Source organism: Bremia lactucae, linkage group LG11, assembly GCF_004359215.1.
Source record: "Bremia lactucae strain SF5 linkage group LG11, whole genome shotgun sequence".
NCBI lineage: Eukaryota > Oomycota > Peronosporomycetes > Peronosporales > Peronosporaceae > Bremia > Bremia lactucae.
This window is the reverse complement of record NC_090620.1, coordinates 871,442-885,551: the sequence shown is the minus strand read 5'-3', so window position 1 is coordinate 885,551 and position 14,110 is coordinate 871,442. Positions and strand designations below refer to the sequence as shown.

Sequence of the window (14,110 nt, the reverse complement as noted above, 5' to 3'; positions counted from 1 at the left end):
ACCCCGTATTTTACGTGGGTCGTCTGAACGGTATGTAGACCCAAATGGGGTCACATATCCCCATCCGTCTAAGGAGGCCGATGGTGACGCCGACTGTGAGTCGAGCGTCGTTCGGGTGAGGGGGACGGTGAAGGCGAAAAGCTATCGGACCGATTCCTCCCACCACGAACAGGACTTGGAGGAGCGAGGGACATCACGCGAGTAACGCGGATCCCTCAGCATTATCCTCTCAAAGAGGTCTAAGCGAGTCTTTAGGCGTTCATAACCCTGACGAGCCTTCACTCGGACATCAACGAGATCTGAGGTCAGTCGTGAGACTTGACCCTTGAGATCCGCAATACGTCGTTCAGCAGCGCTTGATGCATTTGTCTGAACGGACGAAGGTAAGGCAGCCGCGATTATTTGGGCGAGATCGCCATTTCTATCGGGCGTTGCCTGCACTAATGGATGCGGGTGGGAATCAACGCTTCCTTGTTGAAAGGCTGCTTGCCCACCGCTCCGTGAGGCAAGGGTATCATATCCTCGTCCAATGGAAAGGTTACCTGAAGAGTTTTGACTCTTGAGAACCGATCGATACCCTACGTATTGATGTGCGCGGCTTGGTGGCTGCCTATGAAAAGGAGCACCAGCTGAGGCTTCTCGCTAGTCTCAAATTAACTAGCAGAAGTAGCGTTCTGAGAAAAAACAGGGGGTGCAGTACCGCCCATGATTTCTTTCAAAGGCAAGCGGGCGAAATTAATTCGTTGCTACCGCTGTTTCATCGCATCGGAATGCAGATGAATGCAACGCAAGATTTCCACCTCGTACTGGTCAAGCGTTTGATTTGAACGCAACACGACCGGGATCGGGAAAATACGCCCGAGCGATTTTCACTGAACCTTCCATGACTTAAAGACGCATAATAATTCTGTGCATCTACAAGAGCGCGCTCTAGGAGCGACGCTCTTGGCCCATTTAAACGAGGTTAAATGGATGGGGCATCTTTGGTATGCCACTCGTCACATAGCCACGTTCTAAACGACTGGCTCATGACACCGACTGAGCACGTTCACGTGTCGTCGGCGGAGCTTTAGGCTCCGAATATTCTATGTCACAACCATTATGGATAGGGTCTGAGCATAAGGCATCGTGGCTATACCAAACGGAGAAGCGGCTGCGCCTTTATGGGCAGCGCTCTCATTACCTGTCACTGCGCTATCCAGCGCAGACGACGAGACAGCATTCGTGAATGTTGCTGTCTCCATGATGTGAGCCATGAGAGAAGTTTGAATGGGCAATAATGCGCCATTATCCTTCCTCATGAGCTCGTTGTCCCCGTCACTACTATGAGGTGATGGCAACGGTGTCGACTCATTGTTGTCGACAATGAGCGACGGATCAGCATCCTCACTGTTAAATTAGGATGGATTCTTTAGCCCTGTAAACGCGACAGCAGCAGTAGCTGTCGGCGTCTCGACTAAGGCATCAGACGCGGCCGGCGAATTAATGTGGCACGTGCGCTTAGTTTGAGGTTGAGTGGGCGTCTTCGCAGACGACCCACCAACGTGGCCCCTTTTAGGTTGCATCTTTGGCGCCGTGTATGGAAACGCAGGTCGCTAGACTGATTGAGCGAACTAACGGCGCGTAAAGCTGCTCGCAGTTCCTCTCTCCTCTTTGACAAATATTAAAAATGTAAATTCATTCTTAAAGGGGGGATGGTGCAACGGGCTAAAGTTGCCCTAATGTTACACAATCCCCTTTAAGTACACTTGGGATAGTTAAGGGGATGAACAAATACTAAATAATAGTAATTAGACCCAACACTCGGGTGTGGTGCACATCTGTGACCAACCCTTGTGGATATGATGCACATGGATGCATTCACATTAGGAGGGATGACGCCCAGCGTCATCCGTTACGCGAGGTATCTAGAAAGATACGCTCGCAATACATATTAAGTGTTATCTATCGAGATATATATCATTTTGATTGGTAAATAGGTATTTATATTTAATACGATTATATATAAATCAGTCTGAAAACTACTTCCTACTTGATAAGTGCGCACGAGAGCCGGATTACCGCTCCCGTGACGACACGTAATCAAAGTACTTATTGGGTTGGGTGGGGTCGCTATCGCGCCCACCACAACTTCCTCACTCCACGCAAGAGAAGCAGGTCAAACCGCTTCCTCGCTGTGTAGGGTGTGTGTCTAAGTAGAGCGTGGCCGCATTACGACGTTCCAGCCTACAGAGCCACTGTCTTTAATCAAATTTCAATCAATATCCGATTCGATTTAGCTCCGTCGCAAGAGGAGTTCAATCTTTTATACGGATAAATGTTGCATAGTTGCAAGCTTTTCACGGGGTAACAAATGTGGTCGCCACCAGATATAAATCTGGCGGTTGAAATCTATTTTAAAATTAGCCTTTAGATTAGATATTAAATAAAGTACAGTTCCCCTTTTGATCTTAAAGCGTTAAGTGCCTTCCTAGGGCTTGCGCATTGATCTGAAAGAGATAGAAGTCTATCTAAGGTATATACTCTTGGGAACTAACTTCCAGTTGGTTCAACGAGCCCCTGAATCCCTTGAACTAGGATTTTATTAAGCTTTAATTGTTTGTACGACCCCCTGAGTTGTTAAACCCAGTTGTTCTATAGAATTAATCGATTTTCTGAGTCTAGAAGTCTTCCTCTGACTTTAAAAACGAGATAGCTCTGCTACAGCTTGGGTCTTTTCAGTCATCTTGCACTTAATATTACTAAATAGATGTTCTTGAACAACCCACACTTAAAAAATTGTGTCCACATTTCGAGTTTGAGTTTTGTGAAATTCGCAAGTCATTTAAGAAGCTATCCATCTTCAAGAGCTGAGTTTTCTCTTTTTCTACTTTTCTTCGGCATTCACAACTGTTAGAAGCCGAGGCTTCTCGCTGGTTACATTCTACTCGTCCCTGTTCCATCTAAATCCGTACAGTAGCCTATTTTACAGAGGAGACCCGTCGCTTCTAACGACTATTCTCTATCGTTGTGTCTTTTCTTGTTCTTTACGGCGATCGGTATATTCAGGATTAAGAGCCACTTGCCAAGATGGAACTAAGCTGCCCGCTCGTACGCGGCGCTTGCCCTTCGAGAACGCCAGTCGAAATTTTTGCCTCTATCACAAGCAGCTGACGCGCGAGCTTTTGCAGATCACGGCGCAAATCGAGGGGCTCGACAACAGAGCAGTCGACAATATTGACGTCGAGGCGGCTACTGATAACGTAACGGGCTGAAGTTGCCCTAATGTTACACAGTCCCCGTTAAGTACACTTGGTCTACTTAAGGGGATGCTTCATTATTTAAAGAAAGTAATTAGACCCAGCACTTGTGTGTGGTTCACATTTGTGACCAACTCTTGCGTATGTGATGCATATAGGTGCGTTCACATTAGAAGGGACGCCCGCCTAGCGTCATCCGTTACGCGAGGTATCAAGAAAGATACGCTCGCGATACATATTAAGTGTTATCTAGAGAGATGACATTTGATTGGTAAAAATAGGTGTTTATACTTAATGCGATTATATATTAATCAGTCTGAAACTACTTTCTACTTTGTAAGTGCGCACGAGGGGATGCTTAGACGCTGCCAAGCTATTTAGAAATACACGAGGTACAGCTTGTTTAATGTATTGATAATTCAGGACCTACTTTCACACTTCATTGGTATTCTGTTATTATGAATCCACACTGGCTTTTAGCGGTAGGTATCGCAATCTGACTGAGCAACTAAGTGCTCTTTCATTCTTCTTGTACTGTGGGCGGGCACGTCGTAATGCGGCCACGCTCTACTTAGACACACACCCTAGCACAGCGAGGAAGCGGTTAAACCAACTTTTCTTGCGTGCAGTGAGGTAGTTGTGGTGGGCGCGTTAGCGACCTCACCTAACGAACTAAGTACTCTAGTAAAGTGTCGTCATGGGAGCGGTAACCCGGCTCCTCGTGCGCACTTACAAAGAAGAAAGTAGTTTTCAGACTGATTTATATTTAATCGCATTAAAAATTAATACCTATTTTTACCAATCAAAGATGTGATCTCTGTAGATAACACTAATATGTATCGCGAGCATATCTTTCTAGATACCTCGCGTAACGGATGACGCTAGGCGTCGTCCCTCCTAATGTGAATGCACATATTTGCATCACATACACAAGGGTTGGTCACAAATGTGACCCACACCCGAGTGCTGGGTCTAATTAAATTATTTAAGTTATTGACCATCCCCCTAAGTAGACCAAGTGTACTTAACGGTAACTATGTTACATTAGGGTAAGTTTAGCCCGTTACACCATCCGGCTCCCTATCTTTATGTTTAAGTTTTATCTATAATTAAGAGAGAAATATGGTCCAGAATGTGTTATTAATTTTTTTATTTGGGAATCTTTAAAAGGAGTAGCGTGGGTTTCTGCATTCAAAGAAATTCGTTAGAGCTTCTGTCTTCTCCAGTGGAGGTGCCTTGGCCCCGTGCCACCTGAGTTTTGTTGCGCAAGTATGTAATCATTAGAATGAGCAACGAGCACGATTTGATAGCTGCTAGGTCGACGAACAACAGGCACATTAAACACGTGCTATTTACGGTCGACGTAGTTGCCGCCAGGTTGAACTTTCAAATACGAGAGTGCTCTTGTACGCTTCCTTGCTGTCACACGATATTGTAACAGTTCGACAATTCTCGACGCTTTTTTTTAATGTAGCAAGCTGTGGAATATGCAACTACCCCTCCACCCTTCTACAGCTACTGCAAAATATTGCCTGCGACACACTTTTTAGGATGTATTTTTAAAAGATTCATTGTTCTGCACATTTATACCAAAAGCACTTCTCAACTAAGGTCTCCTCTCCCCGCGACGCGTAATTCCTCTTTTCACGCGACTTCCGAAATAGTCGGTTGTGATCTCCAGGCCCTGGTAATGCGGAATTGGAACAGTGATCGCTTGCAAAAGCGGCGTTGAACTGCACGCACGAATCTTTCTGATCGCAGTCGGTACCATGAATACTTTAACCTTGTCAAATACGCTATCACGCAGAACATTAGTGTGGATGTACAGGCAGTGGCCAATACATCCAAGCAGTCGGCACGAATTAATGCCAGCCATAAAGTTGAATATTTTCGGGAAGAACGCGGACGAAGAGGAGAAATACACCACATAAACGGCAATAGAGAGATTAGCAGATATCCACAAGAACAGCATTTTGGTGCGAAATGCCTCAAAACGCTCCTTCCTGTCCTTCAGACGCTCACTTTCTTCACTACTACTCTTCTTTAAAGCGCGGCGCTCAGCAGCGCCTCCTTTGCAGGTACCCATCCCTCTGTTCTCTAGTGAAGCAGCAAGTAATGGATCACTATGCAAGCCCTTGGTGCCCCATGACAAATCGTGAAGGTTGCAAAAAGAATAAATCGTAAAAACGTTAATAAAGCTTGGAACCAGTGTAATATAGTGTGCGTACGTCAGAAGAATGTGATGAAGCTCGCCATGCAATGCCGGACCAATAATAAAGACTCCAGCGGTAAGAGTTGTACTCACGATAGACTGGACAGTGACTTGCATTGACATGTACGCGCTGAGTCCAACCAGAATCGACGCGATCACAATAAGTGCAAACGTGGTGCAAACTGCGTAGTACGCAAGCTTCATTTGCTTCGGATTGTTGCCAAGGGCTACAATTATAAGTATCAGAAGCCCGAATAGATACAACAGATTACAAAATCCCACTGCGTCATCCCGCACCGCTTGTGTGTACTGAGATGTGTCAACAAATCCAAGTCGATTTTGCTGGAAGCCTTGAAATACAATGAAATAGACCATCAAGTAGAAGGTTGCCGGCATGAAAAAGGTAAATGCCGTGCTCAGCAGATAATACAGGAAAAAAAATGAGAACGCCAGCTTGCGCATGCTCGAGTGATTACTTTCCGAGAAGATGCGACCCCAGTTCGAGAGATTAAACAGCGTGTTACAAAGAGTGCCGTTGAGCCAGCGCTTGCGCTGCAAAATCAACGCAATAAGGTCTTGGGGTACATCAGTTCGAGCCACAGCATCCTTCACATAATGCAACGTCCAATTACAGTTCTTCCGTGCCACAACTTCGAATGACAAAATTCTGTCCTCTGCAAGGTACATATTCCCAACGAATGGCCCGTATACGCCCAGTTCAGTTTGAAGTGTTTTAAAGTAAGCTTCCAGTGGAGCTCCACGAATGGCTTCGAATCGGTAGACGGAGAAAGCACCAGGAAGTACGGTGATGAAGCCGAAACAGCTTTCCATTGAACTGTCGAGGATACTAGAAATCTTGTACTCAAAGTTTTGAGCAGAAATGATCCAATTGCTTAAATTCTCAAGGGGTTTCTCTACCGCGATTTGTCCGCAGGCTCCTCCAATCTGAGGGTTGCGCTCAAATGCCAAGAGCATCTGATAGATTGCTGACTTGTTAAGCATACTGCCGACATCTATCAGTGCTGTGAACTGCGGCTGGATCTGTTCCGCAAATGCATTAAAGAACCACTGGTGCGAGTCAAGTTTGCTGCCCTTCCGATCCTTCAAAGCAAAAATCGTTTGGATTGGCGGCAAATTCTTTCCTTTCGCAGAAAGCTGCAGCGTGTGCTCAAATAGGTGGCACTGGGCACCAATGCCAGCACTATTAATATTAAGCAAGTCCTCGTTGTACAGTCCGATGGCTTTCAGATACGTAAGCATCTCATCGTGTATTTGCTCGCGACCGTCAGCCACGATGCACACTAAAACGTTCTGCCAAGCGTCTTCACCTGCAAACGATTTCCTCTTATCTTTGATATTTTGGTCCATGAGGTAAGCCAAATTATTGGCTAGCTTTGTGAGCGTTGCTTGAAGCTGCTGAGGTCCTTCATTGTACATGGTGATACAGATCAATAGTTGTGGGTTTCGGCCAGTCTCCACACATCGTAAGCGATACCCCAAATTACTAAAGTCACTTGGATCCGGGCAACGCACGGGTGTATACCAAATGCATCGACTTTCTTCTTTACTCAAGCGTGAACCGACCCAGTCTTCATTCCAAGATGCAACTGGCATACCGACTTTGTGGACTCCTGGTCGTGGGTTTTGGTCCTTCTCTTGACCTTCGATCAAATCAGAAAGGCTAATGCACCATTCCAGTGTTTCAAAGGCCTTGCGAGCGACCAAGTCGCGAACTGTGGGGCTGCTTTGAATTTCTACCGCATTAGCCATGGCATACCCACCCTCAAGGTAAAGTTTTAGTGCATCTTGATAATATCTTGCATTCAGAGCAATAACGGCGCGATCAAGAGTAACTTGAGCATCTTCGATAGACGGTAATTCATTGCGCGTTGGAAGTAAGTTGCTATCGTTGAAGCGAGATGTCGTGCTTGTGAGCAAATCCTGCAAAGAGCCAAAAGAAAATGGGTTCTCCGTGGTACACGTGATGCCATTCTGCTTCGGTGTGCACGAATGTATGCTCAAAGACGGCAACAAAATGCCTTCGTGCTTGCGTGACATGTTCGACGAGTGTAGAGTGTTAATCTGAGGGGCTTGGCCCATATTTATAAATGACGGCGATTGTTGCTTGTGAGGTTTGACCAAAAGAAAACGAACGGCTGAGACTGGCCGGTAATGTGATAGAATAGTGATCTTCCAGATGAACTTTTCATTCTTGCGATTTTTGGAGGTACGATTTGCATTGTAGAAACGCCATGTTTGCTGTCGGATGCCATTGGTTGCAAACATCATTTTGCATCACGACGACATGATTCGAACAGTCAGATTCTATTTTTCATCTTGAAATTACGTGGTAAAAATAGGCCTTAAGGTATTACCACACACCCCTTATTGTGTTGCCCCCCCCCCTTATGCTGCTGCCACACAGCCCTTTTGGCATAGCCACCCTTGCCGTCTGTTGTTATAAAAAACTCAAGATTAAAAATGACAGCATATGACATTTTCGTTATTGCAAAACCCGTTTAATGAAGTGCGTTTTATGTGATAGAACCGCCTATTTATATTTCGAGAATTTAGAATGATTTGTCATCGTAATAAATAAGCTTTAGAACTTTACGCTTTTTGTCCTATTGTGTGTATTTGACCTTTTATAAGTTCAGTTATGATTGTCGAGGCCTTAATATTCAAATGAGCTACATTTTGAAAAGCTTTAAATGATGCGGCATATTACACGGAAGCTTTCAACACTATTCTAACATCCTTAGCCTAAGAACCACATCTGGTCTGAAAAAAAGACAGCTGTGAGATTGAACTGTTAGCTAACACTCATCTATTCAAATGAATTCGAACGGTCTTCGACTTGTCAATTAGGTTGATAGCGCGAGCAGAATTCACGTTATGAATAGTACCCGGCACAACCCAATATTCTTCTTCTGCCTCATCTTAAGATCATCGTCTTCTTAACGAAGCGTTGTTAAAAAAGGCGAATCCTATTTAATACATTTTAATGATGCCAGATGTAATGCTTGCTTGATCTATAATCAGCACATTTAATTTACACGCATGTTCGGAAGGATTATATCTTTGCTCAAGAATTTAAGTAATTACATATATACTTAAACAGTGTGCACAGTATTGATTCCCATTTAGAAAAAATCTCCCAAAAACCAAGGTCGAACTTTATTTTTTCCGCAACATTTAAAATAAGTGCATAGTTCAAATCTCGTGAAGATGCCAATCAGATTCTGTTATCAGCGCGCTCCAAACGCATCGTGCGATTTCCAGTTTACCGCAAAGCTCTTCGAGCATCGTCGAATTTTACCGGTACTGATCCCTTCTATTTTCTGAGCACTTTCTCTAAACGGTAGCCCAGCTCACCGGCTTTCGATCAGAATCAGATGTGAAGGCCTTGTCAACAATCACTCTCATTGACGCAAGCTCAAAATTTAAAGCTCTCCGGGAATGTTTTTTAATTTGGCCGCACCAAAAAAACTGCTTTGGATCCTCGTCGGAACGACATTGTAAATAGACTTTCAACAAGATAATGCCTATGACCATCGCAGTCAAAGCTGTGGAGCGAACGTCTGCCCTGCGTTTGCAAAGGAGTAGGTGGAGAAGAGATTGTCACGATCTCGCTCTACCAGTGCTGATCAAAGATTTTCTTTCGTGGACCTACGTCGAGTGACATGATCGCTTATTCAAAGATCAGGAGCAAGTTGCAGAAGAGTCGCCAGCACTGGGAAGTTTTAACATTAACCTATTGAGACCTAATTACAGAGTTGAGGTCCATCCATACCAGCGCTTTGGAGCTTAGATGTGACTAAAGACATGTCACATTCGAAGCATTTTTGCCTTTGAAAAAACTAACCTTAGTAGACCAGCTTTTAAGATCTTCTTTTAGTTTGGACATGTACAATCATAGCTTATGCAAATAGATACATCCAAAATTTATTAATACTGATAAATTCTCAACCGAGCGAGTATTCTCTCACAGTAATGCCTTCTTACTTTTTTACGCAAGTTTAAAAAAAGTCTGCTGTAATGTCCGATCCCTGCAAATGCGAAAGCCGGAGCAAAGATCGTCCGCGGAAGGGACGTTAAGCTGCATTGACCAAATTTCCTGCAAGCAATCGGTACCATAAATACTTAAACCTTGTCAAATACGCCATCACGCAGATCAATAGTGTGGATGTATAGGCAGTGGCCAATACATCCAAGCAGCGCGAATTTAACGCGGACGAAGAGGAAAAATACACCACATAAACGGCAATAAAGAGATTAGAAGATATACACAAGAACAGCATATTGGTACGACATGCCTGGAAAGGCTGCTTCATGTCGTCCAGACGCTCACTTTCTTCACTACAAGTCTTCTTTAAAGCGCGGCGATTAGCAACGCCACCTTTGAAAGGAACCAATCACACTGTTTTCTAGTTAAGCAGATACTAATGGATCACTTTGCAAGCCCTTGTTGCCTCATGACAAATAGTGAAGGTTGCTAAAAGAATAAATCGTAAAACGTTAATAAAGTTTGGAAGCAGTGTTATATAGTGTGCATACGTCAGAAGAATCTGATGAAGCTCGCCATGCAGTGCTGGATCAATAACTAAGACACCAGCGGCAAGAGTTGTACTCACGATGGACTGGACGGTGACTTGAATTGACATGTACGCGCCGAGTCCAACCAGAAGCGATGCGATCACAATAGTGCAAACGTGGCGCGAATTGCGTAGTGCGCAAGATTTTTTTTATTGTGTGTACTGAGACGTGTCAACAATTCCAAGTCGGTTTTGCTGGAACCCTTAAGAACAATGGGGAAATAGACCGTCAAGTAAGGTTTAAAAGATTAGACATTACAAGTGTATTCATGCCGCACAAGCACCTCATTATCCACACAGCTCTGTGCACATGAATGCACCGCGTTGACAATTATATTATCTTGTACTCCATCTTCGCCTTATGAAATAAAAATAAAGACGGTGACTTTAATGTAATTATCGAAATACCTATGAATGATGCATCTTCAGCAGCGGCTGAAGATTCATCGTACAGAAGCGTGGTCGCACAAAAGGACATTGCGTTTGTCGTGATTAAAGGCTCGAAACGTACTTGTTTATGTAAGATGGCTAAGTAGAATTTTCGATCTGTTGGATTGTTGATTACAGATAACGTGCGAGCAGAGAATTTTTTTCAAGTAAGAAAACTAAAGCTTAATAGTTCCTTTTTTCTTCTTAGTAAAAATTTATAGAATTTAGCGAGGCTCTCTTCGTTGCGACAACGGTGGCAACGAAGAGAGCCTTGCAAAATTTCTATTATGCGTTCGAGAAAATGAATTTTGCTGGACCAAAGGAATTGTTGCGTGGTAAAAAAGGCGGATCTATTCTGTCCATTTCATTATTGCCAATCAACAATACCGACGGATTTAAATGGTAGCTCCAGAATCTGCGTCGATTCGTAAATTGCAAAATTTGGCGCAGGGACTTAACTTTAGAGAAGACACATTAAATCTCAAAATTAAGGATGTTATCCCGCACTTAGAGATAAAGGCACTGCACAGAAGTGATGAGATCCAATATTGGCAAATATCCAGGCTTGTGGCGCGCTTAAAAAATCATTCGTGGCGCCTTCATAGTCGAGCGAAATTTAGAGTTCGTCACACTTCGTCCAATAAATAAGTATTGTAATGGCTCGGTCTCATGTTGGGTTGCTAAGGTTAAGAAAGGACAGATTTTATATGAAATAAACGGGTTTATGCATTCTAATTTCCAAGCATTGTCTTTGAAAGTGGCTTCTTTCAATTAGAAGCAGAGGATGCAACAGGGCACCTTTCACTAGTACTGATCAGTACTTGCTAACATTACACTGGTTACAGTGTAGGTGAGGTGCCTCGAAACTTCACGTACACAAAGGCACAGAGCAAGGTTTCTTATGAAGCTAAGGGTGTGACGGGGTGTATCGTTACATGAAACTAACACTTAAAGGTTGTTAATTAATAAATTATCGAAAAGGGAGATAATATTTTTTTTGGAGAATATTAGTTTACATGGTAACATTCTAAAAGCTTATCCATTGGTAGATATAGACCATTATATATACTTCCTCCGCGGTCTAGTCAGCGCTAGACGTGCGCAAAGAGAGAGACAGATAAGACTTTATTACATGTTTTGTATAAGCTCATAGTTAAGTTAATATAAATAGATAGAAACAGAAGAACTTAATTATATTAGATACAATTTTTAATTAACCCTTTTAAAGCAAGTGTTTTAAAGAGAGTCTTCCTCTGCACGTATTGGTGTACGTGAAGTGACGTGAGGCTTCTATTAATATTAAATACATTCAATATAATAGAAAATCAATTGATTTTTACTCTTAAAAATCTCGACCACTCGCACTGAGGCAGTGCGAAGTGGACTTGTACTGAAGCTGTACAAGTCAATAGTGCCCCGTTACACCTGGTAGCACTTTGTAGTCCGTCCAAGGACCACAGTTCCATCATCTAACTTGGACATGTACCGACCACAGTGGCCGAGTGGTTTGGCACTGGAACAGAGACCGAGAGGTACGTGGATCGATACCCGCGGAGGGCGGTACGATTACACATCACCGGAGATAAACTAAAAAGCAGACGAGCAACCATCCAATGGATGGCCACCCTGACAACCCGCAACGAAGGTGTGTGATAGGTGGGTGGGAGGAGGCCCTGTAGCCAAAATTTTTCATGGTGTAATGAGGGATGCGAGGTTGAAATAAGAAAATTTCGTCAAAATTTAACTTCTAACATCGACACGTTAGATAATAATGGAAATACGCATCACGTTTTGCGTGATAGCTACTCCTTTCTAAGTGACGTAGAAAGGAGTGCGGTCGAACGAATGAGTTCGACCGTAGGGAACGATGCCATCTTCGCCATGCTGTCCGGTTTGGACAGAGATACCCTCTATTCAGCCATCGCCAATTCATACAACATGAGCTTTACGAGGCAAGGGAGAAGGTAGCCTTGCTTGGTCAGCAAGGCTCTGAACAGGCAGAATTGTTGAGGTTACAACAGGTACAAACTCCTCTGCCTGGGATGACGCACACGCGTCGTTTCGAAACCTTAAAGATAGACATCTCTAAGTATAGGGGAGTCGGAGAAGACTCCCTCTTAAGATGGTTTGTCGAGCTGGGCGATGCCATAAAGGCTCGTCACATCGTCGACGAGCAAATGCAAGTCGCATTTGCTAAATCAAATTTGGCAGGTCGTGCCAAAACTTGGGCACTAGGCCTTAAGTTGCGCGACCCATATGTCTGGGTCGCTGAATGCTTTTAAAGCCCGGTTTAATTAGACGTTTGAACCGTCTAAGCTGTGTTCAGAGCTCGATCAGAGCGTCTGTAATTCAAACAAGGCAAGCGTGATGTACACGCTTATGCCCAGCAGTACGAATCTTAGTGAGTTGTATCACGAATAACCCAGTCCCTAAACATACGTTGATTACGGTGTTTATGCAAGGTCTTACGGATGGTCCCGTAAAGATCCACCAGTTCCCCTTTCGGTCCGCTTGGAACTGGATAGGCTTGAAGAAGCAAATATCCGTAGCCGAACAGGAGGACTTAACCTTGCGACAGGCTCAAGCTAGTTCGTCATCGTATCGTCCTCCAAGACGACACGAGCTTGGAGGTCCAGAACCTATGGACCTCTCTTATGTCGAAAGCGAGAGACCTCGCTTTCCGAACAATAAGCGATTGCATTTCTGCAATCGCTGTCAAAAGTTAGGTCACTGCGATCATGAGTGTAGTGCCCCACGCCCAGTACCGAGAGGTACTGAACGTAATTATGGACCGAATGCTAAAAAGGGCAACGGTCGCGGGTCCGACGTTGTTGAAAATCGCAACAGCGAGGCGGACCGCCAAAAAAAACGGTCGGGTCAGTAGGAACGCAACGCCCTACTGATCCAGCAACCTCAAGAGAATTTGCAAATCTCTGACTAAAGTTGCTCCAGACACAAATCATTATGTGTTCCATCGTATGATTCTCCCTATATTGACATGATGACGATATTTGATTACATAGTACTGGCCTGAAAATATGTCGAATCACTGAGTCATCCAAATATGTGCAACCTCAAGAGATTCTCTGACAAGGCATCAAAACATAATATGTAGTGAAATTCAATACGTTAAAATTTACAGTACGATGATGATTTCACCGTACTGGATTTGGATGACAAATTTGATGTCATCCTAGGTTTACCTTGGCTCAAAAAAAATATGAGCCAAGAATCAGCTGGCAGCATCGATCCGTAAAGATGCATGCCACTTGTTCATCAGATGGCCACCTGATGAACTTCTTGGAGCGTCACAAGCGTGTGGATGTACAACGAGTAAGTGCGATGGCCTCACTTGTGGTACGGTCGTTAGGACGACTGCACAAGATCACAGTGTGATTTATAATCACCCTGTGGAGTCAGCTGCCGGCGGCTGTGCGAATTTACAGGCAGCGCCGAAGGTCCACCACTCTAATAAGTCGAATGGATTGAGACATGAATGTACGCCTGGCGGGCGACATTCAAGAAATATACCGGTTGTCCAAAAGGAGCAACACGATGATCCTAGGTCGAGTAGAGAGTCGACAGTAGAGGACCCGACTGTGAGAGCGCAATCACAGTCGAAAGACGTTGAGGGA

At 44.1% G+C, this 14,110-nt stretch overlaps 4 protein-coding genes across 4 annotated transcripts; 1 reads left to right on the top strand and 3 right to left on the bottom strand.

The window, feature by feature from the left end:
• Window positions 1–4,845: 4,845 nt before the first annotated feature.
• Window positions 4,846–5,568, bottom strand: CCR75_003472 (uncharacterized protein; the record flags this gene model as incomplete). The annotated part of the gene is made up of 1 exon (XM_067961566.1): window positions 4,846–5,568. One exon carries the CDS (start codon window positions 5,566–5,568, stop codon window positions 4,846–4,848), a length of 723 nt encoding a protein of 240 aa, XP_067817862.1.
• Window positions 5,569–7,019: 1,451 nt separating this feature from the next.
• On the bottom strand, window positions 7,020–7,551 carry CCR75_003473 (uncharacterized protein; the record flags this gene model as incomplete). Its single annotated transcript, XM_067961567.1, has 2 exons — window positions 7,020–7,101; window positions 7,142–7,551. 2 exons carry the CDS (start codon window positions 7,549–7,551, stop codon window positions 7,020–7,022), a joined length of 492 nt encoding a protein of 163 aa, XP_067817861.1.
• Window positions 7,552–9,545: 1,994 nt separating this feature from the next.
• CCR75_003474 (uncharacterized protein) lies at window positions 9,546–10,115 on the bottom strand (the record flags this gene model as incomplete). Its single annotated transcript, XM_067961568.1, is given in 3 exon segments — window positions 9,546–9,850; window positions 9,864–9,871; window positions 9,895–10,115. 3 exon segments carry the CDS (start codon window positions 10,113–10,115, stop codon window positions 9,546–9,548), a joined length of 534 nt encoding a protein of 177 aa, XP_067817860.1.
• Window positions 10,116–10,456: 341 nt separating this feature from the next.
• CCR75_003475 (uncharacterized protein) lies at window positions 10,457–10,881 on the top strand (the record flags this gene model as incomplete). The annotated part of the gene is made up of 2 exons (XM_067961569.1): window positions 10,457–10,553; window positions 10,697–10,881. The coding sequence occupies 2 exons, from the start codon at window positions 10,457–10,459 to the stop codon at window positions 10,879–10,881; spliced, it is 282 nt and encodes a 93-aa protein (XP_067817859.1).
• Window positions 10,882–14,110: the final 3,229 nt, after the last annotated feature.